The sequence below is a fragment of the Pyxicephalus adspersus genome, chromosome 2 (assembly GCF_032062135.1).
Source record: "Pyxicephalus adspersus chromosome 2, UCB_Pads_2.0, whole genome shotgun sequence".
Classification (NCBI taxonomy): Eukaryota; Metazoa; Chordata; class Amphibia; order Anura; family Pyxicephalidae; genus Pyxicephalus; species Pyxicephalus adspersus.
The window spans coordinates 136,855,839-136,883,733 of NC_092859.1; the positions used below are offsets into that span (position 1 = coordinate 136,855,839).

Genomic DNA, 27,895 nt, shown 5'->3' on the forward strand with positions numbered 1-27,895 from the left:
AAGAACATTTCCGCACCACCTCGGGTATTCAAAAAAATTATTCTATAGCTTATAAAAACCAAGAAAACCTTATTAAAAATATTAGAACTGTAAGTTGCATGGGACAGAACAGCTACACACCTACAAGAATTCAGCCAGTCAATTATAGAGTTGCTTGATCCGCCCGTTAGCATTCCAGGTGACTGATGTAATAAATTGAAGACAAGTATTACAGCTCCAAAACATAGGCTGCTATAACGTTATCCTAACATGCTTCCAAAGTATGGCAATATGGCAGAAAGATGTGGGCTGCCATTGCAGACACCCTTACAAGAAAACCACGTAATTGCACCTGATTTATTAAAGCACTTCAAGGCTAGAGAGGATACACTTTCATAAGTGAAGCTGTGATCCAGCAAACCTGAAAATGTTTTCAATGCTGGAACAGATACATTCCAGGTTTGCTTTATCACCCAGCTTCACTGATGAAAGTATATCCTTTCCAAGTCTGAAGAGCTTTAATAAATAAGGCCAAACTGTCTGATACAGATTCCCTGGCTGCTCTTCTAAGCTTGGCACTTCAAGACAGAATGTTCCTTACATGGTACGGGTAGGTTGGTGATTCAGTCTACTGAACCCAGATCAGCATGACAGCCTATGATAAGTTTTAACTCTTAGGTTCCAATTGCTGATTGGCATCAACCTGTTGGCATCAATACTGATTTACATCATATAGGTAGTTTGAGCAGTAAAACAACACAACTCAGAATTTTATTGTTGCAGTGTGGGCCATCTAGCTAAAAAGATACAGAAAGGTGGTTTACATCTCATTGGCATCCAGTCCACAGGGGATTTTTCATCTCATTGGCATTCCGTGCTCAGAGGGTTTTTCATCTCCTTGCCCTTCAGTCCCCAGGGGATGATCTATAGTATATAGCTTATCAATTTATACCATGGTATAGATTTAGTTGTACTGTTTCCAAATTTCAGAAGGAAAGAACTATTTAGGTACATACAATAGTACATAACAAGAAAACTGATAAAAAATAAATTTATTGTGAAAATGTCCAATAGTTTGTAGACCAGAGATTATTACAAACATGAATTATTTCACTAATGTACATACAGTATTTGTTGTAGCATCTAATTTTAGGCCATAGAATAGAAACATTATTCTGCCAATATTAGGCACAGAGCTATTACCTCCAGTGACTATGTTCCAGGCGTGGGATAATATCAGTCAGGTAAAAATTAAAGGACACCAGTTTAAAGCCATTAAAACGATCAAATAAAATATCTCAATGTACAGCATGCATACAAGTCGGACTTTTGGGAGCAACCATGAGAGGTGTTTCTTATAGGTATATATGTAAAGTTTTATTCCAATAAGTATTAAGGTGCCAAGGTATTTGTTTGCTGCTGTGTGTGGAATTGTTCCAGGGACATTATTATGCCTCCTTGGTTGTTTTAAGTGTATGAGGAGTCAGACAGCTCACGTAAAGCTATTCTAAAAAGAACAAGGCAAATTGTCAAAGCAAACATGTTGATTTCCAGGAATTACCTTTAGAACTGTATCACAATTTTTACAAACTCATCATCTAGTTGCGTCACTATCCACACAGCCCTTACCTATTGTGCCTTTTAGTTTCCTGTGAACAAACAATTGCTCAGATACTTTGTGAACTACAAGCCTGGTCTCCTCATGTAGATACAGATGTCACTGTAATGTAAGGATAGTGGAGAATTTACTCCAATCTCTATTAATATTTCTGCTTTGGACATCCCCATTGGCACATTGGAATAGCCTTCTCACCAGCTAAATTCAGAAACAAGTAAAAAAAGATGTTGTGCAAACACACTTAGTCCATAAATCAGGTAATCGTGTACTCTATTTTGCTTTTATACTCTATACAGTATACAGTATTCAACTTGATTACGATTAGAATTTGCCTTGTTTGGATGCGGATGGGTTTTAAAATGATTGCCTGCTATCCTAAAGCAGTAGGTATTAATAGCAATTCACAAAGCATTATTACAGGCCATAGCAGTCACTCAGACTTCTCTCCAGCCATGGTGGGTGCCAGCCCCACTAGTTTATACTGTTAAAGCTACTTTTCAGGAAGATTTAACAAACATCGAAACTGAAGCCCTTCCGATGTCAGTAAGAATTTGTGGAGGGAGTTTAGAATAGGTGTATATTATATGTATATATTTATTAAATACAGATGTCTTTGGAGAATAGAGAGTATAATTATATTTGCCATACCTGTGTCTTCCATATTGCCAAATCTTGTGGAACAAAGTACATGTAAAAATCTCACAGGAAGGCACTACTCTTTACAAGATTTTGTCTGCTCTGTTTTCCATAAGACCTATCCTTTATGGTCTGTGATATATTCCTTGCTAGGCACCTCAGACAGTAAACATGGAACTAAGGCAATTATAATTCTAATTTACAGGTACATTTTTCCCTTATCAAGTGTGGGTGTTTTGAGAAGGGAGACCAAAACAATGTAATATATTTCATTGTAAAATAAAAGTGACATAATCAACAATGATGGAAGATCCCAGTCTCTCTACTAAGACATTATATTGCATTCTGATGGAGGATATAAGAGCTGCCTTTGTACCAGTTATATATGCTTGAAGATGGATCTTTGCCTTCATTATAGAACCACCACTTCCTAAACATGGGTTTATGTTTCATAGTCATTAGGATATAGAATAGGGCTGTGGCTTATTTAAAAAAAATATTTTATAAAGCAGCACACAATTTGTTTTTAACATTCAGACATGAAAAGTTAAAAGGCTACTGTGTATCTGTTCAGCATGTTATCAAAGCATTGTTGTAAACTACCCCATATCACCTGGGCACCACACTGCTTACACTTCCTTGCCAGTATTCTGAAAAAAAAAAAAAAAAGGATATGCTGATAAGCTTTGTTTAAGGGTTATATTTCTTGTGTACAGCTCACACTACCAGGGCCTGGGGGTGAAGTCAGAAAATGAAGCCACACATGGCTATGTTAGTGTCCATCTTCCAAACTATTTTCTAATTGCTCTATACAGTATTAAAAGCAGAGGTCTTTCTGTGGCCAAGCACATTGCTAGTGGGCCTGTCTTGATACTACTACAGGTATCTCTATGAGCATGAAGAGGACATTGTTCTGATTGTAATATATATCCCTGGACCTTGTCTGTACACAGATCACTGCTTATTAAGTATCCTATTTGTTCTCCCATACTTAGGTAGGAGAGGAAGAATAACACTCCCCAAGTTTTTATTACTCACACTAGGGAGACTCAACCCTCCATTTGTTCTGGTGACCATTGTCAGAGTCTGAAGGTGAGGGGAGTTATCACCAGACCAAAAGAGGAGTAAAATTCTCCAAAACAGGGATTTCTACCACTGCATCTCTAGAATAGGCTAGGAAATTAATTCTATTTGCAAACTTACAATAAGACATCCTTGTGTGTATGTTGTGCCTTTATGCTGCAAATGTATACTAAAAATCAATGTCTGTACACTCTGAAGAAGTAAAGCTAGCATATTTGTTGCTAAGAAAACACTGGCAATATAAACAGATGTATCTATTGAAGCAAGCAGACATTTATTGGACCTCTGATAACAGAAATCATCATTAGAATGTAGAAGTAGCCATCCACAAAAAGATTACACAAATAGCATGGCACACCACTAATGAGCAATCAGATTTTAACACCAACTCATTTTCAGTATTCACAGACAGCCCACATCCCCCTGTACCTGAGGAGAAAAAAAAACAAAAACATTCTGGCATTATCAAATCATGTGTCACTGTGCAGCATAAGAAGTACTAATACCCTAAACGTGGCGAATGTGCCAAAAGAAGCTGTTGTGTCATTCCATAGACAATAAGGCACTCGAGTTGACCACTACCTCTTATACGTTCAGTGGACTCCAAGGATGGATTTCACATACATTAAATGCACAACATAATTGCTTTGCTAGTGCACATTTTACAAAAAAAGCTATTAAATATAGTATGGCTCTTGTATTGACAGTAGTATATATTATTCACTGCCCGTTGTACTGCATACATATACAGGAACATCTATACATTCACACAGTGACTTGAAAAAAAATGAGCTGCAAGAATTTGGACATTTTAACACAACTATAAATGAGTTCGAGGTTTGGCTATAATCAAATCAGAAATAGGTTTCACCAGTCTTTCCATTAAGATTTCACAATTCATTAGCAGGGAATACATAAATATGTTTTCAAAATATTCAGCCACATACTTTTTCCATTTAAGTCCGTTACAGATGAATACAATCATTCTTCCTGACACACCTCCTTTGTACTACAATGTATTTAAAGAAATAACCCTTAAAAGCAAAAAAGATACTTTACAATTACTGATGATGCATCTAACCAAATCCATCCATCCATCTCTAATACTATGCGCACATGTACCCAACTCTGCGCAGAATAAAGATTCTTGCAGCTCTGGTTTAGGAGGACTAAAGAAAGGAAGTGAAGGCTGAAATGGATAAGAGGATTAAGCTGGAATTCACGTCTGCAAATCTTATTCTCACAATTTTCTATAACCTGACCATGAGGATGACATAACGGAAACTTTCAAGATTTATCCTGACATTCCTATCTTGTTTCAAAAGCTACAAGTTCAGATTCTGCCATTAATAATTTTGTTTTGCTATTAAATAAGGCACAAACCCAAAAAAGTATACAACTCATGTGCCCTAACACTTAATTGGATGCATAGTAAAGAGGAGGATAAGTATGACACATCCTGAACATGTAAATTTGAAAACAAGTTAGCAATTTCAGCATATGGGTATCACGCCAGAAAAAAATACCTTTGTTATAACTATAGCAACTCAGGGTACTGTACAATTTCCTGTTCATGTTACTGGTTCATTGCATTTGCCACTGATTATCCTTATTGTAACCACTGATCATGTGATAGGTATGATGCCCCCCTATTCTGCACATATGGAGGGATTGGGGATGTGAAAGTTTGCCATTTACTGCTTGGAAACACCACACAACTGGAAAGAATGACATGTAGAGGTTATTTCTCTGCAAAAGTGGACTTTAAATTAAAGCAATATTTGCACAAAGTCTAGAAGAACAAAGGCTGCTAAGATGAGCCGATCGCTAACCTGCTCACTGTTGCAATGGCACAAATTGGCTATCAATTGGCTACATGGCTATCAATTGTTTTTTTAAGATTACTGAAGGGACAATATTGGAATTTCAAAAAAAAAAAAAAAACTCCTGGGGCAGGGACCTGTAGAAAGGAGGAGGAGGTATATTTGAGCAATGACTATCTTTCCTTCAGTAAAATTTGATTTAGAGGCTTTGCACAGTGTTGTAATAGGTAAAACAAATAAATACAGTGTGCAAAGTTAAAATTGATGATAAACAAATCTTTGCACTTTACATAAAATAGACTTAGGTAACGTTCCAAATACATTTAAAAAGATCAATATTCCTGAAATGTCATCCTATACAAAAAGAGTTACTAGCAGCAGATATATGACACGTGTGTAAAAAATGTTTTTGTGCAGTGATTGTGACCTAATAGTTTAATGTTAATCACCCATCAGCTGTCCTTCACAGTGCTCACTATAGCTGCCTTACACAAGGCTTTGGATTATTACGATTTATAGGGGATATTAATGAACCAGTGAATCTGACATTCATGTAAACATTCTTAGGTGGAGAATCAATCACTACCATTGAAAACACTGACATGGAAGATTCTCCACCAGGAAATGTGAACATCAGATTCCCTTTATAAATAGACCCCAAGGATTATTTCACATACTAGCACATCAGCAAAAACAAAACTGTATACAATCTGTATTTGCCGATATGCCGTCCTACACCAACTCCTGCTGACAGGTTGGTAGGTGAGAGGAGATATAGTCAAATCCTAAGGCTCATATGAGGACAATGCAAGATTAAGTGAACTGTGTGTGAAAAGCTCTCAGTAATAAGACCCTGGACATCACAGAGAAATATTGAGATGAATGTGTGTCTGTATACATATAAAAGTGCTGCTAGTAATAGCCCTTTCATGTAAAAAATGAATTCATTCCAGTTTACTGGCTCTTTAAATATATTGTGAACTAGTAACTTTAGACCTACCTCACCATCAGAACTTTGCTGGATTGAAGACTCATTCACACGGTGTTGAGCTGCGACCAATACAACATGTAAATTGCATTCTGCTTTTTGGGCCCAGATCCCACCAGCAAGTTACGGTGGCAAAGATTAGCAAAAATAGCACACGCTGCATTGAGATACAAATGAATTTAGCTCCTGCAATGTGTTAAAAGTGACAATGCACATTATGTGAATCTGCCTAAAGGTATGAATAAAAAAATTAAAAAATAAATTATGATTTGTTTTTAAACTATACAAATATGTAAAAGATGAAGGCAGATTAAAAAGAAAATTGTGAAAGTGTTGCATGAATGATGAGAATAGGTTTAGGTCTATGGAGCAACTGCTGAGACACATGCTGGTTTAAGCCCGACCTACCTGGGCCTCTGGCTGGTTTCATTAGTAATAAGAACAGCCGGGGGGAAGGGGTCATAGAACTGTTGGCCTAGGATGTTATTGTAACAGAAAATTAGTCAATTTAGAAAAATAAAAAATATAGAGTCAGGAATCAAAAAGTGTTTTAGGCATGTGGCTAGCTGGAAACTACACAGTACTGATCAATGTCACACTGCTCAAGAGGTGGCTGCCTTCATTTACCAAGAACTAGAGCAATGTATAAACTGCAGAAGCCACCCAGAAATCATCTTTGTGGAAGTACATTTAAAGTTGAAATCTGGTTGCCAACAGATAATCAAGGGATTGTTTGCTACCTATGAGAATCCCAAAATTCTTGACACATTCATAGATTGCTGTTGGACCCACCTGGTTAAACAAATCCCTTAATATTTTATCTCCCTTCCCCCTGAAAGGAATTTGGATTTTCTCAAGCAAAAGCCAAACATGAAATAATGATGGCATGAAATTATCCAAAAAACATCAACTTAAAAATGTGCAAAAGCTTCATTAAAAAAAATGACCATAAGATTTTAAACCCCCATGGAATCTCCTGTCCTAACAGGATCACCATACTGCTAATTCAGCACCTTATTTTATGCCAGAAACATCTGTTCAAAAGTACAGCAGTACTCGGTCATAGCAAAGGTTGTTCCATTTGATTCTGCATTACAGTCCTGTAAATATCACAGGAAGACAGTACACTGGAGGAAAGTAGACCGACTTGAGCTGCACCATCCCCATGATCTGCCATTGAAGGCAAATTGAAACTTAGGAATGGACTACATCCAACCCTGGAGAGAACATGCACATAAACATGATTTTTCTCCACATGACCACTTAATGAAATTCTACAAATTCCTCAAGTGTTCTGGGAATTTGGTTCTGGTATTTAATATTGTGCAATCGCACAGCTCGAGCAGCCAGGCACTTCAGGCTGAGCTTCATCTGTGTTTTTAGAAGGATCTCGGCTACGCCTGTTGTGCTCCTGTCCAATGGGGTTTTCTTTTCTTTGTTGGTCATGTCTGTGTGAGCACCAGCCTCTGCTAAGCCGATGATGATTGAATGCAATGTAAGAAAGTCGCTAATGGGACGGTTGTACTGTACAATCAGATGGAGTGGGGTGTTCCCTGCATTGTCTATGGCGTTAACATTTGCACCGCAGTCTATGAGTAACTTGGCTACAGGGGCACTGGGAAAGCTACAAACATCGTTAGTGTGAAAATCATCTACAGGAGTGCTGCAGTCAACTGCTAGATGGAGAAGGCTGCTTCCTTCTCGGGTGCGGGGGTCAAGGTGCACCAGTCGATAGATCTGCTTATTAATGCGGGACTGTTCTTCCTCCGAGCACTGTGTTTTGGTGGAAATACAGACGAGGTAGAGAAAAGTGCAAAGGTTGCATTCATGGTTTTCCAGTGCAGAGTGAGCATCAAGCTCTTGTGGATTCTGAATTCGAGTCATCCCACGTTCAATTTCAAGGACGCTACACTTTAACACATTCTCCACATCATAAGCTTTAACAGGCTCATTTAGGTGAATCATCTGCGAGAAGACCTGAGCGAACCTTAGCAAATCTTTGTGTGTGTTACGGTTTCCTTTTTGACGCAGCTGTAATGCATGCAGCCAGAGCTTAATGCAATGCTCAAATTCCATGTTATCAGCATACACTGCACCTCGATATATTATTGGGTGTGATACATCAATGTTATCGGAGCCAAGAATTCGCTCACGTACAATAAGCCCTTCCATGTGTAATGCATCTGCATCGTGGCGTATAGCATCCAACTCCCGTGGGGTGCGACATTCTGTTCTCATGCCATAGGCTGTAATAGGAGGGAGAACATCCTTGTTGAGGATGTTGTCAGGATCTCTGAAACGTTCCAGCATTGCCAGGTACAAGTATTGATAAGTCTTGGTGATATTATAGTTTTCCCGGTCATTGGCAAAGGAGGCTCCTAGGAGTTCAAGTGATTCCACTCTGCTTTGAAGATCACAATCAGAATGTGCAAGAAGCAGCTCTACAACTTCTGCCTTACAACTTTCTGCTGCTACCTTCAAAGGCGTCATTCCGTGTCCATTTACAACCATGGCTGCCTTCCACTTTACAAGCTCTCGCACAATGTCCAAGTGTCCAGCTTCAGCAGCAAAGTGCAAAGCTGTGGCTCCACAATGAGCTCTGGCATTAGGGTCAGCATTTTGTTCTAGAAGGTAGCGAACTACATCCGTGTGGCCCTTATAAGCTGCAATCATTAGGCACGTGTTGTCATATTTGTTGGCAATACTAATGTTTGCCTTGTTTTCCACCAGGAACCGGACAATATCAAGTCTACCATCGAAACAGGCAGCCCGTAGTGGGGTGGAGTTGGTGACCGTTGTATGGTTTACATTAGCTCCATGGCTGACTAATAGTTTGACAACTTCATAATGTCCTGCCCCAGCTGCACACCAAAGAGCTGTTGCTCCATCGATGACATAACTGCAGAAGTCAAGAGAAAAAAAAATACATAAGTAGTGGAAGGATAATTTGCAAGAAAATACTGCAACAGGGTTATAAAGGTTTAAATCCAAGAACCAGTTTACAGGTACATTAAATCAAGCCGTCCTCAACCCTCCACAAAAGCACCTTGTTAAGGAATACAGGGGGGTAAGACATGAAAGCAGGCTGGCACTCATTCATTGCACCACTTTCCATCTCATTACCTGCCAATGACAACACTATTCTCTCTTTACATTTAACATTAGGTGCCATTCACATTCTCATACAGTATGTAGGTGTTCATGAAAAGTTACCCGAAGCAGATGTGAAGCTTCTAACAAGAATAAAAAAAAATGCTCTCCATTGTATTTTATATATAAAAAAAATTAGTCAAAACATTTTACAGATTCTATTGCTAGACACATGCTAGATTTGCATTGGCCAGAACAATCTTGTCCGATGGTTTCCAGTGACTGTAGAATGAATGTTGTACACAACATTGTTCAGTTATATGGGGATGACTGAGGCACGCAGGTTGTCCCCACTTGGTTGTTTACAGATTTCACAGGACAGATACATAAATGACCTTTAGGGAATGATGTATGAATTCTAGGTTTTCACCTAAGATGATCATGATGGGTTGTTTCCAGGAACAATTATTCAGCATGTGTACAAAGTCCAACTCTGAACTAGCTGGAGTGCTGGGCAACAATGAGTGAACCACTTGTTGACGTTCATCTAAACTGCCTTTTAGCTCAATAGTAGGCCATGCCTTGCAGCTGTACAATAAAGAGGTTGGGTCACAATACAAACAGGATGGAGCATACTAAGGGGGTGGGGGCATTTAATAGTTGGAACGAATATAGGGGGTGGAAGAAAGCTGACAGAATTATAGGGGTCACAGGATACCCTAAGGCAACAACAACAACCGGGATCACTAAATTTTCAAAAAGTTGCCCTGCTCACTTGTAAGCTTCTCCTCACTCAAACTTGTTCTATGGAGGACACCCAAAAAGTTCTATGGAGAACACAAGCACCATCTATGAAACTTTAGAGTTATTTACTAAAACTCAGAGAGGAAAACAATAAGGTTAATCAGTCTTCTCCCCAGACTCTTTTAGCTGGGGGCACAAACCAGCACTTTTCAGTAACCACCCTGCTGTTTTTGGATGGATATCAAAAAGTTGAGTGACAATACAGGGGACACAACCTGGCTACAGCTTCTTCCCACCCAGCTTTAAAAAAACATCTGAGGAGAATCCCCTCTATAAAGTTGTCAGTGAGACAGGTGAAAGTGAATCTAAAATTTACAAGGATTTCACATGAAAAAAAAACCTGCAACAAACTGCACTGTTGTTGGAGAATTCTTCCCACATCTTGACTGGTAAAAGAAGCAAATGAAGATCTCTCCAAGGAAACCAAATTCATTGTAATTATGCAAATGTAGATAACTTTTATATGTAGAATATAAAATATTGTTTCTGGACATAGGCGTTAAAGTGAACCGACCTCCAGAACATACACACTGTTTGGATATTCTGAACAAGTAGTTGGAAAACTCAAATTGTAGGCAGGTAGGATTGTGATTGGGCAACAGAAAGGGAAATCCGCCCTATTTGCAATCTTCTTTTCCAAATCCACTAGCTGCACATGCCCAGGAGTTACTTTCCATCCTGGCCAATCCAAAAATAATTCATTCATCTTGAACTCCAGGAATGCTGGGATCATACACTGGGCCACACATGAGCATTTTACATTGTGACGGGAAGGTTTGTATTACTGCAGCAGGGCCTAGCCTGTCATCCGGCAACAAAAGAACTGGCCTGCTTGGGATTTTGTTTTTTAATTTTAGTTCTGCATTAATACACACACACAACTTTTTCAGCATTGAAAACAAATCCAGCAGCTTTATTTTGGGGGGTCATAAGAAAACCAGATGGGCCAGACAGAGGAAACAAACATAATATACACATGGGCAGCATTTTATATACTATTCCTCAAGCAAAGCAATACATAACCCCCCCCCCAGGGTATATACTCCCCCTCCCCCCAGGGTTTATACACCCCCTCAAGCAAACCAATATATACCCCCAGGGTATATAGTGCTCCTTGAGCAAAGCAATACATACCCCTCCTCCCAGGGTATATGTACTCCCCCTCCAGGTAGTATGAGAGGCATGTCTTTCCCCACAAGGTACATATTCATCCCCAAAGTGAAACATAGCTATTGCGAATATATGCCCACCCCATATTCCACCAGGAACATAGCAATACATACCCCAGTGGTTATAACCCAAATGCAGAATTTGTATACAAATGTAGTATGTCCAGATCACAAGCGTAGAAATCATACATTTTACACCCAAAATGTAGCAAAGTACAAATAAGATTACAGTCATGTCAGTAATATTGGGGTGATATTATATATTATATAGCAGACATGTCAGTAATATTGGGGTGACATAGCAGAGATATCAGGGTGACATACATAGCACCGGCTGGAGGTATCAGGCCGCCATAGCATTGTATGGGGTGTAGGGTGATGATGGGAGAATTATTCTCATTATTTTGCAGCAATCACAGAGGAGGCGGGGCGCTCGCTTGCTATGGGTAACGGCCTTTTCTTGCAGGGTTTATGGGTCAGTTCTGCACCAACAAAAAATATTCTCCTTCCCCATATCCTGGTCATCTGCCCCGCTCTTACCCATCGAATCGCACGGTGCCGGTCTGTTGAGTATCCACCCGGTAGTGCTCGAGCAGCAGCCGTACCACCTTGCTGTGCCCGTTTCGGGCGGCGATGATGAGCGGAGTGGAGCGCTGCCCGCCATGCTGGGTGACCGAGCCGAGCAGCGTGCGGATCTCCGACTCCGTCCGGTTGAGCAGCAGAGCGGCCAGGGTCAGCACCCGGCCCTCCGCCGCCGCCTTATACACGTAAGCCGACAGCCCTTCCAGGGCCATTCCCGGGACCGCGGCTGGCAGGAAGTCCGCAGATACCCGCTTCCTGTCAGTTCTCCCGGAAACAACAAGAGGCATTGGAGTTCCGGGTGTAGCACGACTAACCTATGAAAAAAGGGGAGGGTGTGTTTACACAACACAGGGCGGGCACAGAAAGTGGAGTCTCTCTGTATCGAACCTGTCACCGGCCTCAACCACCGAGCTCGTCCCTATTATCAGCGCGGCAATGCCCGCCACCATCACTCTGACAACCCGCCGCCAACCCTGACAGAGCCGCTTTATAAACTATCACGTGACGGCAGCCGTCCAGCCACGCCCCCTACCCCTCCTGTGATTGGTTACGGCACAGCTCCTGGTCTGTGTGCCAGTTCTGAGGCTGATCCCGGGCGGTAGGATGCAGAGCGCCGTGCGGAGGAGGCACCAAACCCCGGGCTCACCGGCCAGGTACCCAGCACCGCTAAGGGGGGCTCTAACAGGAATACCTCAATGTGGGCACGGCTGGAACGGACAGCTTACCCCCTAACTGTATTCTGCAGGGCAATGCTGCCTCCATCACCTTATATACCCTGCACATGCTGGGACTTGTAGTTCAGTATATGACCCTGGGGCACTGTGACATGCCAGGGATCCCAGCTGCACCCTGTACATTTGCATGATTGGAAGATCCTTGCTGCAGATCTGATCAGTCACATTTCAACTTTTATGGCTTTTTGTTTTTTTACTAAAACTTTCTTAACTTTAGGATAGAGAAGGGAAAAGTTAGACCCTCTGTTCGGTATTGATTGACATCTCTGCCCCTGTTGTCCCTCCAACTTATGTGATTATTAGGAGTGGGTATAGTTGTCATTGTATTGGTGCCAACTACAGAAGATTCACATAAGCAGCAGCATCCAATGCAAGAACCAGGCAATGGGCATTATGTCCTATGGCATCAGGGCACACGAATGCTGCAGAAAAAGCACAGCTTGTGTTTTTCCTTGCACATAGAAAAGTGGACCTGTCATACAAATGGACCGGTGTGTTGTCATTTCTAGTGCTGGAGTCTGCCATGGCGGCACTACCAGGATCAGATGTAAGTAAACCTGGCTTAGTTTTTCAGAATCCAGGTGGCAGATTGGATTGCTGGCAGATCCAGCATTCGATGGGAGTGATTGTATCGGTGGAAGGGGGTGGGGGGTTTACACTATAGCAGCCAACCTTCCAGATTTAAAAATAATGCAATGCATTTTACCAACATATGGCAGCAAGGATCACTTATGTTACACTTGTGGTAATGTGTGCCTTCCAGTGAACCTTAAAGGGTGTCCACTCATTTCTCTAACTTCCTATTGTGTTTGCAATAAAGGGATGCAGACAGTGTAGAGGTAACTGGGGGTTTATCCCCCTTCCACTCTTGGCTTTAGATATTATTTAATAAAAGGATCATGGCACAAGCATTGTTCCCTGTTACATGGGAGTTGGCACAATACCCGGGTTTATGATCTTGCATGTACATCAGAGTGGATAAGATTCTTCTTTTCTTTTGGTAAATCTTTGCTGTATATGCAGCCTTCTAAAACATTTGTGCACATCAGCAGGTAGTGGTAATTGGTATCCCACTAGGTTTAGAGGAAAGTTTATGCTGACTTTACACATTGAACCAAACAGAGTAGAGCAGTGTCTTCCATCCTTTTTAACATGGGAACCCTTATAAAAATTATCAGGTCTTTAGGGAACCCCTGCCATAATTACTATCTACAGCTCACAGTACATTGATTTGGTGGTCAGTGGGAATAATGTCACTTCTACAGATAGCCAAAAAATCATCAGTCATTTAAACTGACCTGAGACACATTGCCCATTGCTGAAGGACCCCCCAGCAACCTTTGGAGGAACCCTGGTTGAGAAACACTAAATTAGAACAAGCTGCCACCATCTCTGCTCATTTTACAGTATTATCGGAACTGTTGGAGGGAGGTTGCAATTCTTCTTCCTTTTTAATGCAAATTGTTGAAAATGCCTAAAAATTGCAACTCTAGATTTGGTTCTTTTGGATCCTTGATTCAGCACACCTGCAGAGCTAGGTATATACTTGCAGATGATGGGAGCACAGGATGATTTGTGGTATGTGATTATACCCCTACTGTGATGTAATTGGTCCACCTTCATTTGTGTCATTGTAATTGATAATGTTTATTGGTTTGCTAGATTCGGTGTTTTACAGCAAGAAGATGACTCGAGGAATTCACGCTTTCACCTGGACCTCTGGTTCTATTTCACCTTACAGAACTGGCTTCTGGATTTTGGACGGCCCATCGTAATGGTGAGACAAATTAATATTATTCATGAATATGTCATTGTTTATTAAATGGGAGTGATTTAGCAGGAACCTGCATAATTAGATCAGCATGGTTAGATTGAGACTTCCCTTTCCCCAATGACCCCAGCAGAAGGGGTAAGAGTATGGTGCAGAAGATTCTGTAAGGTTGGATGTCTGTTTATAGCAATAATAGGGACTCTGAGGCACCTGAATATCTGGATGTAAATAGCATCTAACCAGGAAGTCCTTGTCATTTTCGTTTGCATAAATCTGGGCAAAAACTTGTGAAGGTCAATTCCTTAATTTAAATTGGAAAGCATCTAAAATAGTATGGGCAAAGTCATCTTTATTAAAATAATTCTTCAAAGCCATGGAAGGGAGTAGGAAAACCATCTGTCCTCGTCAATGAGCATTACACAAGAAGAATGTTATATGTTATGTAGTTATAATTTATATTGGTTTAATTATCCCATCAAGCAATCTTTTAAACATGGCGGAACCCTTGAAATAACTTTCAGGTCTTTAGGGAACTATTTCTATAAATACTATATTCACAGCTCACAGTACAATAGCGTGTTGATCAGTAGAAAGAATACCTCGTACATTGCTGGTCACTGGGAAGAATGTCACCCTACAGACAGCCAAAAAATCATTATTGCCAGTTAAACTGACCTGAGAAGAACAAACTGTGAATTGCTTAGGAAACTCCTAGCAAACTCTGGTGGAACCCTAGTTGGGAAACTTCCAATGAGTGTAACTCTTCCCACCCCAAGCATATTTTGCAAGTTTTAATTACCTGTCAATCCAGTGCCCCACAAAGCCACTGAGCCCATACAAATGCCATACCAATACATGTATTTGGATAGGATGGTTAGGTGTTATGGCCTTTGTCACATTTCTATTTCTGTCTTTAGTCCCATCATTTTATTTGTATTGGTGACCATTGTTAGGGAGAAAGTGAGGGGAAATCCAACATTTCACAGGTAAAAAGAAATGTTCTAATGTGGACTCCTGTCCTGGGGAAAGCTCACCTTTTATGAATTCATATTGCATTTGGTGCTTTTTTAATTGACTGCAGACAAAGGTAACAGGCATATATTTCTTTAAATTTCTCTTTTGTCCCCTGAAAGGAGAAAAAGTGTGGAGTAGCAGAAAATAAAAAAAACGTAACCTAATATCTACCAACAGATGACATGTTGAATGCTGACTCCTCCATTGAAGCACAGTTTGTGTTGTTATGTGATATTGCCATTTTCTTTGTTCCTGTGTGACTAGCCAGACTTGCAAGCTGCTGGTTTGGTGGTTTATATGGCTGTGACACCATCACAAGGGAAATAAGGAGATTCTGAGGCTGGAAGGAAAGTTTATCTTCTTAGATGGTGATGCCAGGAAGTTTAAGCTGTGAAAGGTTTACGTTCATGTCACATTATCCTGCGGGGTAACATGAGGCTATGTACTCGGGGCAATTGGTGACTTGGTGTGGGTTACCTCTAATTTAGCGATTTGTTTTGTAACAGCCTAGTGTCACAGAATTCTCTGTAACAGAGGAACTTTGCTAAACTCTAAAATAAATAAAAAATAAAAATAAAAAAAACTCTAAAATAAAGTCTGTGTTCAGTCACTAGGACAATGCAATATATATCACTATGTCCTCAATATTCTCAAGGAAGAATTTGAATCAATATATATCATATGTTCTTTTCTTTATTAATAATAATATTTTTCTTCCCATTGTTTCAGTATCTAGATAAAATAGGCTAATGTGCTAGGTAATCAGCATGAGTATGTGAAGGTCGAAGATAAACTAGTTAAAAAATGTATGTGGGTGTATTGGGTGCATATTCATAGATACAGCTCTTTTTTTTTTTTTTTATTTCTTGCAGTACAAGCAGAGAGCCAGGGATTATAGCAGACAAACCCTCCAATTAGCAGTCATCTCTACTGACCTACTTTGGTATCTATAAAACAAGAGCAGGCAAATAGGTTTCTTTGCAATATATACAACTGGCCTCAGGAGGATTAATTTAGCTTTGTACACAAAATAGAGTTTTACCTCATTATATGTCAGCTGTAAGACTTTCCCCTATATACATATTTGTGCCATTCTCTCAGCATGGTGATTGTCTCAACAAGAATAGCATTCAATGCATGCAAACATTTTAGAGTCATTTGAGACTTTGTGCTCTGGTATAATTAGAGACACAAAATACATGCTGTGTGTTAGCTAATTATTAATTATCACATTATAAGTATTTATAGCAACCCAGTACATGTCTATGCTATGCAGGCATTATTATTATTATTAAACAGGATTTATATAGCGCCAACATATTACACAGCGCTGTAAAATAAATAGGGCATGTACAGATATGAGTACAGGTAGTCCCCGGGTTACATACCAAATAGGGACTGTAGGTTTGTTCCTAAGTTGAATTTGTATGTAAGTCGGAACAGGTACATTATTTTAAGAAATGCAATTGTGACAGATGTTTGTCTCAACATATTATTCGGCAGTGTGGTGTCAGTTACTGTAAAAAAAACCTTACTATGAGTTAATCATAAATAAAGCAAAAAAACAAAGAAAAGAAAATATAAAAACTTTATAGAGCCTAGACATTCAATAACTTCTGGAGCAAGCCGTACTTTGATATGCAAAAAGAAACAACAGACTTTGTCTCGGTCATTAAAGAGTTACAAGATGTTGCAGAAGAGCAAAAGATTTCTTCTGCAAGTCATGCAAACAGCCCCTCCCCATCAAGCCTCCTCCTGCACAGAGCAAGCAGGGAACCCCTGTTTGTATCTAGGAGTCATCTGTCAGATGACCGTAACTCGGGGACTACCTCTATAGTAAATGCTATAGGTCTGTGATACAATAAGGACCTGGTTAGCTATTTGGAGCTTCTCCATACAGAATTAGGAGATCAGTGATTCTAATTTCAGTTATGGATTGAAATTGCAAAATTCTAATATATCCTGGCATATTTTCTTGCTGTGAAGCTTCTAATTTAGTTCCCATCTTTGCAGCATTGTTTCTGCTACTAAATGGGTATGCTGGTGTTACCCCCATCTTTTTCTTCATCAATGAAAAATCATCTGGAGATGGGGCGCCATTCATTAGGGAGCCCATCCCAGAAAACAAAAAAACATGAAATGCAGAAGCCACAATGGGGGAAGGAGTTATAAATAATGGTAAGGGGGTACAATACAGACTGTAACTGAAGGCAAAACTAAAAATAAGATATACGATACATATTGCCATAAACATAATACAATAGTTGTAATACTTCTTCATCTACTCCCATCTTCTCTATTTTCCAGCTTTCTTTGGTTTGCCAAACTTTTCAGCAAGCATAACAGTTACAATGTTGGGATGATCCACTTACCACTGGAATCGTATACTAATTAGCTTTTATGGGATGTTTATCCCAAAAGAAGAAATTATGTTGCTGTACCTGTTTTGAATAGTGTTAGTTGGAATGAATCACTTATGATTTACACATGTAAATAGCGTCTTACACTTCCCACTGTATAGGGGCTTCTGTCCAAGGGTGGCTACATTTCTCCTCCATAGGTACAGTACAATAATTATAGCCACTCTAGGAGAACGTGTGTTAGTGGAAAGGTACAAAAATAAAGGGCAAAAAAAACTAAAAAGAAATGCAGTGAGCACATGTGAGGAGTAGTAAGCTGCAATATATTAAATTATTGGTTCTTGGGTTTAAATACTTTGTGAGTTTCAGCAACTACAGCAGAATATTCATTGTTTTATTTCCATATGTATATTTTCATCTTACTTGCCAATTCACACTGTTTTAATGTCACCACAAGCCTTGCTTATCTGCAGTGATTTAGTTCCACTTCTTCTTTTATTTACAGATCATACTTCCTTTGGACTGGTTTCCTCTGAATAAGCCAAGCGCAGGAGACTACTTCCACATGGCTTATAACATCATTACTCCACTGTTACTACTAAAGGTAAAATGTGATACATATAAAGTTTATATGATTCAAAAGTGAAATAAAATGCAAGCCTAAAAGTATCAACTGTCCACGAAAATTCAAACCCAGTTAACATTCTTTACCGAGTGACAACCTCGTACCTATACACAGATTTTGATAAATCATGGGAAAGATAGCAATCAGACAGGATAGAAAAACTTGTCTCATTTTATTGTTTAGGACTAGTTAGCACAGTGGCATTCATTCTGTGCAAGAACTTTATCTTTCTTCTGTACAGGTAGTCCCTGGGTTATATACAAGATAGGGACTGTAGGTTTGTTCTTAAGTTGAATTTGTATGTAAGTTGGAACAGGTACAATATTTTAATAAATGCAATTAGGACAGATGTTTGCCTCAACATATTATTAGGCAGTGTGGTGTCAGTTACTGTATAAAATTCTCACTGTGAGTTAATCACAAACAAAGTAAAAAAAAAAACTTTATGGAGCCTAGACATTCATTAACTTCGGGAGCAAGCTGTGCTTTGATATGCAAAAAGAAAAAGCTGCAGAGTTTGTCCTGGTCATTAAAGAGTTACAAGAGGCTGCGGAAGAGCAAAAGATTTCTTCTGTAAGTCATGTGAACCGGCCCCTTCCCCCATCAAGGCTCTGTCCTGCACAGAAGCCCATTTGTATTTTGGATGTCCTTAACTTGGGCACTACCTGTATATTCCAAACTGGAAGACTCATGCAAAACAACCATGACTATCTATGAATGAAGTTAGGCTAAACTATTTGCAGTCTGATTTTGCATTTCCAACCATCTTTTAAATCCTGCATTCCAATGGACTAATCTACACCAGGACGTTTCCTTGAGGGACATTTGAGCTTTATCCTAATTGTTTCTTGCAACGTTTAAAAAATTAAAACGCTGGGTTAAAGCTGGAAAACGCTCAAAAACTCAGGAAAATGCGGTTAAATGCATAAAAAAGTAGTAGGAACGTTTACATGTGCTTTTATAAACGTCCGTGTACACCCAGCCTTAGGCAGTTATAATGGGAACACGTGTTCTGCTCTGGTGGCTACTAAAAAGTTTGTATTTCTCCTCACTTTTAGTCCACTGGCACTGGTGATCAGGACAGTTGGAGAGAGTTATTCTCCATTATCAAGGCAGCAATACCAACCTGAAAGAAGTACTAAACCCATCATTATTGCTTTATGTTTTAAAACTTTGCCTTAAGTTAGTTAGGTTTTAAGTTTTTATTTACTACAGCTGTAATTTAAATATAGGTGAAGTCATAGAGGTTAGGTTTATCTATTTACTATTACCTTATGTGTGTAATAAATTACATTGTGATCCCAGGGTCCTGTAATTTTATGGAGAATGTTCTTTTTATTTACTCAGTCAGAGGGAGTTTTGGAGCCAATAGAACACTGCGGACCGACCCACAATACTTTGATACTTTTAGTATTGCCCTTGGACCCCAGCAGTAGTGAGAGCAATGATTTCCGAAGCGGTAATAGCAGTGATTTCTACTACCATAGACTTTCTTCTGCAGCATGTCTCCAATTTCCATCCCCATCTATTGCATGTCCAAAGTCTCTGACCATCATTTCTTCTACTCTGCAGCTTTTTAGTGGCGTCAGGGCTGCAGATCCTATAAATCTTGTTTGCTGACAACAACTGTGGTATAGAATTGAAATAAATTTGGCTCTAGTAGTGAGCTTTGTGCTCACAGATTGTGTTATCATTGGGGCCCGATATGTGCTTCTGTAATCTTGATCCCAAGTCTGGTCTTTATATGATTTTTCAAAAGATGCAAATACAAATATTTCACACAAAAATGAAGGTATCATATTGTTTGCCCATCCGCTGGGATGCCTTACACCCTTTGTGATTCAACCATACAGGGACCACTCGAGGCAAGTGTGTTGCAATGCCCCATGAAAGGACAATTCAGTTTTCTTTATAAGAAAAAAGACAACAATGTTAATTGATATTGACAGCTGCTGGACACATCATACTGGGAAAAAGGGGTCTGCATTTGCCATATAAATAACTAGTGAAATAATTTACTTTTGAATTTTGCTTTATTTAAACTCTTGTTTCTCTTCCAGTTGATTGAAAGGTCTCCAAAAACTCTCCCAAACTCAGTGATTTACATCAGCATCATGACTTTTGTGATGGGGGCCAGCATCCACCTTGTAGGAGACTCTGTAAATCACAGGTTGATCTTCAGTGGATACCAGCTTCACCTGTCTGTGCGGGACAATCCAATCATGCAAAATCTGCAACCCCCCACCCTGGTGAGAAAAAGGGGGTAGATTAGGGTTCAACAGCACACACAAGGGCAAGGAAGTTTAATGTTCTTTAAAGAATTCCTTTTTCGCCAATAAGTTATGTTAAAGCTGAAATGTAATAATGCAGATCATGGCTAGTCCATATGGAAAAAGGAGTGGAGCTTATTCGTGCTAGGAACCACACAAACAATTTTTATAACAAAACATTATAATGTAAGTGGAGCAATATTAAGAAAACTTCTCTAAGGTAGTATCGATTGTAAAGGCTGTGAAAAATACTAAATACATTTCCCAATGATGAGGGTAAGAAACAGATCTTATTGAACCTCACTAAATACAATGGGCATTGGATGGTTACCAGTTGCAAAAAGGTTTACTATTGTGTTGAAGGATTTTTTTGTGCAAAATACTTCTACACATCCTGAATGTAATAAGTGATGCCTGACTTATATTCATTCCATACCTGTATTGAGGACATGCATAGTAAAACAAAATTTTATTATTACATAAATTTTTTTTTATTAATCAAACAAAGCCTAATTGGAAGACATTCAGCACTGAGCTTCACAATGGTTATTCATAAATATTTAGTTGGATGGAACAATCTCTATCATAAACAATTGGCATTTTTAATTTTCTAAAATATTTGCAATTAGCCTATACCATGGAGTACAAGCTTCATTTTATAGGTGATAAATGTAAAGATATTTAAAATGACATGTTGAAGCTCATATGAGAAATTACAGTAATGACTGGGCTTACATATACTTCAATACTTGATTTCCTATACTGGAACATGTATATACTAAAAAGGACTTCTGAATTTTCTGATGTGCAGTCAGAAACTACAGGAGTGTGTCATTATAGAAAAATATTGGGTATTTAACATTCCTTTAATCAGCGGCCAGCATGGTGAGAGCAGCAGAGCTGGGAAATAAAAGAAGCCAGTAGCAACCTGCCTGCAACAAAGAATCAATTTGGCATAAGTGGCCTCTTTAAGCTTATAATTGCACTGATGCAATGTGCTGGGTAGTGAAATAAGCTAACTAAATATTAGATTGACTTGGAAGTGTACACATAAGATGATACTTGAAGCAGTGCAAATACCAGTTTAGAACAAACCTGCCTTGTGCTGTCTGTAGGGACCAGGCAGTGTCTGATTTTTGTTTTGTTTTTTTACCCTTGGCTGTACTTGTAAATCTGAGAGTATGGGATCATCGTCAAAGCTGGACTACATGACCCATACTATCTGCTTTACCATGTAGCCTTGTTTACCTGACTAGGTACTTTATATGGTCATCGAAATAATTTGAATGCTATAGTAACTTAGTTGGGCTCAGACGCAGTTTTAGGATCTGTGTTGACCCTATACAAGTCAATAGAAATTCAAAAGCACTTTTGAACTGGCTCAGTTCAGCCCAAAAGGAGGATAACTGAGGGTTTATTGCACATGTATATGAATTCTGAATGATTTTAGAAGAATCTCAAGCAAGTTGCATTTGCACATTGACACAAGCCCAAAGCCTGTCTTCACAAGCAACTTATACAGTGGGTTAAGTTTTGCTTCTTTTATTTCCTGACCACGCTCCTACCCATCTTAGCCCTTCTTTTTACAAAATAGATGTTTAAGGCAATTTCTTTTGCAACAAAAAAATCCAACATTGTGTGTAAAAACTCCCTTATCAATGCCATGTGGGAGGCCCTGCAATTGGAATTACCAATAGTTTGCAGCTAATAAATTGAGCCAGGATCTATATATAACTAAAATATCAGTTTAGAAAAAGGTTTTTGTTTGTTTACTATTCAGCTAGATCTCCTGGTAATAAAGCAACTATTATAACATCTGTTTATTGGCTTTGCCTTTTAACCTGAACTCAATAGAGCAATCCTAGCCCAGGTGACACAAAGAAAATAATCATAACAATGGATGTTGTATTCAGGCTCTAATACCTGAATACTACATCTTTTCATGTATCTGTTATCACCTTCCCTAAAGCCCTGCTGACTAATAACAGTGCATCTAGAAAGCTGTGCTGTAGTAACATGCATAGGAAACGAGTATAAGAACAAGCACAAACTTTTCCTTTCTCAGATCTGAACATTTACATCAATATTGTCTTGTTGTGTGACAGGTTGACTCCTTTGAGTTGCTGTATTACTATGATGAATACCTGGGACATTCCATGTGGTAAGAACTTATTTTATAATTATTTTTTAGAGGGGTTCATATATTTGTACCTTTAGTGAATGATGTACAATGCTTCATTTCCCAATATGTAATCTACTGTAGCATTTTACAAGGAGACCCTGTCCCCAGACCATTCATTTAACAATGGGTTTCCATAAAATCATAAATGCATTTTACATGTTTTGGAAAAACCCTCCTCCAGAGACTGCTACTGTGAGCTGCATTCGTAGATGTGATGTCAGCAGTCCCTGCAGACTGAGTGGTTAAAGTGACACTCTACAGTATTCCCATTCATTGCTTCTCCTTGGTTGCACCATAAAAAGGTTAGAGCAGTGAAGGGCATGGACACTTGAGAACTGGAAGTGGTTGTGCTATTTAATTGACACTTATGGGGCCTGATTTTTTAAAGCTCTCCAAAACTGGAGAAGATACATTAGTGAACTTAGGTGATCAAGCAAACCTGGATTGAAAATAACAAGTAGCAAATGACTTTTAAGAAATTCGTTCCAGGTTTGCTTGATCACCCAGGTTCACTGATGAAAGTGTATCCTCTCAAGCCTTGGAGAGCTTTAATAAATTAGGCCTTGTGAGAGGGAAAGGTGTCCTCGCATTAAAAAGGAAAATGTATATTTTTTTTAAAGTTTTTTTTTTTTTTTTTTCTACTACCTTTTATATTTCTCTGGATTAGGAAAGCTTTAGCAAGCTAACAGGCCTTTAAAGAACTGAATTGTTTTAAACAAAATTCTTATTAGTAAATCTTTGCCTTTCATTTTCCTAAAACTGACCCAGCAACTCTTCTGCTTACAGCTGATAGCTTGTTTGATGTCCCATGGGTGGGCTCCCTCCTGTCTTCACAATATAAATCAGTAGTTGGACTTAGTTTTTGCCTTGGACATCACCATGGGGCTGCATGTGTAATTTTTTGTCGTAGGTTCAAAAGGCTATCGGTAAAAGCAAATGGCAATGTATTTCAGAGGATGGAGAAATAATAAGTCTTACTGTGTTCATAAAAATGCTTTTCAATGCTAATTGAACATTACTGAAAACGCCAACTTGCACTCTGTAAGAGTTAACAAAAAGTTACATCGTTCCTAAAATACTGTGAAAAAAGACTTTGCAAACTCTTAAAATAAGCACACACATCAAACCCTTATAACTGATTGAAGTGGGTGACACTCGAGTGACACATGTACAGTGTGCTGGACTGCTTTGTTGCATCAGAGCTAATACTGAAATTGTGTGTAAATGAATAAGAAGATGAAACATTGCAACTCTCCCTATCCCATAGAGACAGTCTCAGTGGCTGCGTTTATGTGCAGATTTGTGATTGTTTAAAGTGTGGCCAAATGTTTATCAGAAAAAAAGATTAAAAAGAGGAAGTGAATTCTGTGTAATTAGAAGACATACAAAAATAGTTTCTGCACTTGATATCCATTATGTCTGTATCATTAATCTGTGCTTCTGTTTTTTTTTAGGTATATCCCATTTTTCCTCATTTTGTTCATCTACTTTTCTGGCTGTTTCACAACAGTGAAGGGGGAAAGTCGAATGCCTTTGTCAGCCTGGTCATTGCTTGGTCCCAGCAGTCTGTATTACTGGTAGGTGGTGGTATTATGTGGGCTACTCATAATTATACTGGTAGGGTGCTCTGCATTAGCTGTTGATTGGAAGCAGCTCTCCCAGAATATTTCCAGAGAGAAATAAGTGTGTTAGTCCCAGTCATGAAAACAGAAGACTAAGTCACCAACACCCCATAGTACAGGATTCCTGCTTTATTGTAAAAGCAATGTCACAACATGTTGAAACATATGTGATGATCATTAGGTTGTCTTAAGAAAGGAACCTAGCACCGTGTAAAAGCACTCGTGTGACAGTGCTTTTACAATAAAACTAGAATCCTGTACTTTGGAGTGCTAGTGACTTTTCATCTTCTCTTTTCATGAGTACTACACAAGCCATCCATGGTTATCACTTCAAGTACTTCTCCTGTTTTACAAGGTCTGTTTGCTGTAAGGAGCACATTCCTATCTCACACATTGCTTAGTCCCAATCATATCTTGTTACAAAATATTCAGGGCTTTAATTCAATTTTGCCCTTCTGACTATAGTGTACTTGACCCATATGTAAGGCCCTGTACACACTTCTTATTGTTGCACAACATAATGTATTGAATTTGTTGCATTAGGCTTTTAATGCAAACCAAAATGTCTATAGTTAGGTAAAAAAAAAATTTAAAAAATGAAGTCGCTTTTTTTTTTATTTTTGGATGGCATGGTGAAGGGTTACAATCTGTTAGAAGGATTGCCGTTTTGTTATGTCATTAAGACACAACAGGAAGTGAAATCTTTACTTGGTGAATCTCTCTGACATAGAGGAACAGCTATAAAAGCTAAAAGAGATTTAAACTCTTCCTTCTGTATCCAAAACTATTATTTTCACACATTGCCTTGCACAGCATGTCAGACTTGAAGTAGGATTCTATGCACAGCGAGTAAATCTGAATCTCTTGGCCTCGGATAGCAATCCAGCATTGACTTATGGACAGGTGTAATATTGCTGAATTTGACTAATATATACAATAACTCCAGTTAATGCAGTTATGTATTAAAAACAACACAATGTAAGTACAGGTAGTCCCCAGGTTACATACGAGATAGGGACTGTAGGTTTGTTCTTAAGTTGAATTTGTATGTAAGTCAGAATAGGTACATTATTTTATTAAATGCAATTAGGACAGATGTTTGTCTCAACATATTATTAGGCAGAGTGGTGTCAGTTACTGTATAAAATACTCACTGTGAGTTAATCACAAACAGAGCAGGAAAAAACTTTATGGAGCTCATTCATTACCTTCTGGAGCAAGCTGATCTTTGATATGCAAGAAGAAACAACTGCAGGGTTTGTCTTGGTCATTAAAGAGTTACAGGATGTTACAGATCAGCTCAGTCCTTAAGATCAGCCACAACCTCAGCTGTGTTTAGTAAAAGATTTCTTCTGCAAATCATGCTAACAGTCCCCTCCCCCCTTCAAGCCTCTGTTCTGCACAGGAACGAGCAGGGAAGCCCTGTTCGTATCTAGGAGGCGTCCGTATGTCGGATGTCCTTAACATAGGGACTACCTGCTCTTGAATATGTGTTGATGTTGGCTTCATTGTGATCTGTTGTTCATTCAGACTTTTTATTTGAGAGGAAGTGACAGCATTCTTAGCCCATAAGATTCTGTTGTAGTATTTTTTACATATGTGTTTAGCAAACATGTATACTGTATGACAGAAAGTTTGTGGGTAATGGCCCATGACATCTATATGATCCTGATAGATGTCATATTTTAAAAGAATGGGCTTTAGTATGGTGTTGTACTCCCTCTGCAGTCTCCACTCTTCTGTAAGAGATAGCCAAAAGATTGTCAAATCATGGCCCTAATGGTCCTGGGCTAGGACACATGCCTACAGTCCTACTGGAACATAAAACAACAGCCTTCTCTAAATGGTTGGTAAAGGGCTGGATGGATGTCATTGTCTAAAACGTTCCTGTGGCATTACCAGTATCTTTCACTGTTAGCACCCGAACTTGGAGCAATGTCCACAGTTTTGGCCAGGTGTGATGACAAGGCGTCCATGATTTTCAGTCATACTGCCTAAACAATACTGTTTAATCTTCTTTGCTCAGCAGTCTTTTCATTTGCTTGTTTTGCAGGTACCTGGTGACTGAGGGCCAGATCTTCATAATCTTCATATTCACATTCTTTGCAATGTTGGCACTCATTCTTCACCAGAAACGCAAGGGCTTCCGCCTGGACAGTAATGGCCTCTTCCTACTGCTCTCTTTCTCAGCTACTTTAGTCCTTATTGCTGTTTGGATTATATGGCTGTGGAATGATAAGATATTACGTAAGAAATACCCTGGGGTGATATATATTCCAGAGCCGTGGGCCTTCTATACATTGCACATCAATAGCTTGCACTGATAGAGCCTGGTTATTGCTCTGTAATCTTCTAAAGAGTTGAGGTAAATGTAGACCTCAGTAGTCAGTCTTGTGTCACCTCAGTAGAAGGGGCGCGGTATAGGAAACCCTTGTTCCTTATTTTAAACTATAGTAGATTGGTTTATTCATTTTTTGGTATTTAACTATTTTAGTATTTTATCAAATGTTTGTCAGAAGCAGAACTCTTTAGAACAATATGAGAGTTTTGCTGAAAGGAATTTTAAAATTTGGACTCAAGGGTTATTTATTCACAACACTGACTCTGATGCTGGATGGTTAGTAGAGAATGAAAGCATTCTCTAGTTATTATTCTGGGAATCTGACAGTGACAGTTCTCCCCTAAGAATACTATATGGGTAAAAGTATCCTTCAAATTAGCGAGTTCACTTCCTTTATTGCTGGATCATACAATAACATTTAGGACAATTATGAGATTCCCACCTTCCAGCATCAGTCTAAGCAAGGCCCAATTCCAGCATGTCTGTGTATTGTGCACAATGCCAGCTACATGAAGACAGAGTTTGATGGGTTTAATGTAGAGGAACTCCAGTGGCCCGCACAGAACCCCAAAATTCAACATTTAGAGCACCTTTGGGATAAACTAGAAAGCCGATTACTAGTCAGGTCTTTTTGTCTAACATCAGTACATGACCTCACAAATTCTTTTTTTGGCTGAATGAAAGGTTAAAGATACAAAGGAAATGCCTAACAAACCTATGTATATGTACATATGTTGGCTCTATGACCAGACTGATGACTGATACTCTTTGGCTTCCTAATTATATCACCAGGAGTCAAAATTATGAACCCTGGCAAGGAGATCCCAAATATTGGCGCCCTCCAGGAAATGCAAGAAGGAAGAGAGGTATTCAGTGTTTGGTATACAATCAAAGCTGTTTTAAATTTTTGGGGGACATTAAAAAAGATACAGCACAAATCCTACAGAGAGAATAACTCTGTATATTCAATAATTTAGAAAAATCTGTACTGTAGATAGAAGATGCATGAAAAGTCTTCCAGCAGCAGAGGAGACAGCAGCTGCATCTCAACCAGTTACATATATGCAATGTACATGAATATATATTTGAAAATAAAATCTATATTTTCATTTTACTGTAGCAATTTATTTCAAATGGGGAAAGGTAATTCCTGTTTTTTTTTCCATTTCATCGTGTTCTTTAAAAATCTGTACTGAAAAGTAAA

General features: G+C 39.0%; 2 protein-coding genes across 4 annotated transcripts; one reads left to right on the plus strand and one right to left on the minus strand.

The window, feature by feature from the left end:
- Positions 1-1,015: 1,015 nt before the first annotated feature.
- On the minus strand, positions 1,016-12,070 carry FEM1B (fem-1 homolog B). Its single transcript, XM_072402578.1, has 2 exons — positions 11,731-12,070; positions 1,016-9,026 (listed from the first exon to the last, which is right to left on the minus strand). Exons 1-2 carry the CDS (start codon positions 12,057-12,059, stop codon positions 7,391-7,393), a joined length of 1,965 nt encoding a protein of 654 aa, XP_072258679.1. The 5' UTR covers positions 12,060-12,070; the 3' UTR covers positions 1,016-7,390.
- Positions 12,071-12,214: 144 nt separating this feature from the next.
- Positions 12,215-27,805, plus strand: CLN6 (CLN6 transmembrane ER protein). 3 transcript variants are annotated; one of them, XM_072402579.1, is made up of 7 exons: positions 12,215-12,425; positions 14,169-14,283; positions 18,157-18,255; positions 20,337-20,525; positions 22,652-22,707; positions 24,183-24,305; positions 26,404-27,805. In XM_072402579.1, the coding sequence occupies exons 1-7, from the start codon at positions 12,376-12,378 to the stop codon at positions 26,672-26,674; spliced, it is 903 nt and encodes a 300-aa protein (XP_072258680.1). In that variant the 5' UTR covers positions 12,215-12,375; the 3' UTR covers positions 26,675-27,805. The 3 variants fall into 3 exon arrangements, with proteins under 3 accessions (XP_072258680.1, XP_072258683.1, XP_072258681.1); XM_072402582.1 differs by lacking the exon at positions 12,215-12,425 and adding an exon at positions 12,483-13,053; XM_072402580.1 differs by lacking the exon at positions 12,215-12,425 and adding an exon at positions 13,581-14,084.
- Positions 27,806-27,895: the final 90 nt, after the last annotated feature.

What these genes read in the sequence shown, in the direction of transcription:
- CLN6 (XM_072402579.1), top strand. Translation starts at nt 12,376, where the DNA reads ATGCAGAGCGCCGTGCGGAGGAGGCACCAAACCCCGGGCTCACCGGCC. An exon ending in ACCCCGGGCTCACCGGCCAG is followed by an intron (nt 12,426 to 14,168) that starts GTACCCAGCACC and finishes TTGGTTTGCTAG; the next exon opens with ATTCGGTGTTTTACAGCAAG. An exon ending in ATCTGCAACCCCCCACCCTG is followed by an intron (nt 20,526 to 22,651) that starts GTGAGAAAAAGG and finishes GTTGTGTGACAG; the next exon opens with GTTGACTCCTTTGAGTTGCT.
- FEM1B (XM_072402578.1), bottom strand. Translation starts at nt 12,059, where the DNA reads ATGCCTCTTGTTGTTTCCGGGAGAACTGACAGGAAGCGGGTATCTGCG. An exon ending in GGCACCGTGCGATTCGATGG is followed by an intron (nt 9,027 to 11,730) that starts GTAAGAGCGGGG and finishes TGACTTCTGCAG; the next exon opens with TTATGTCATCGATGGAGCAA.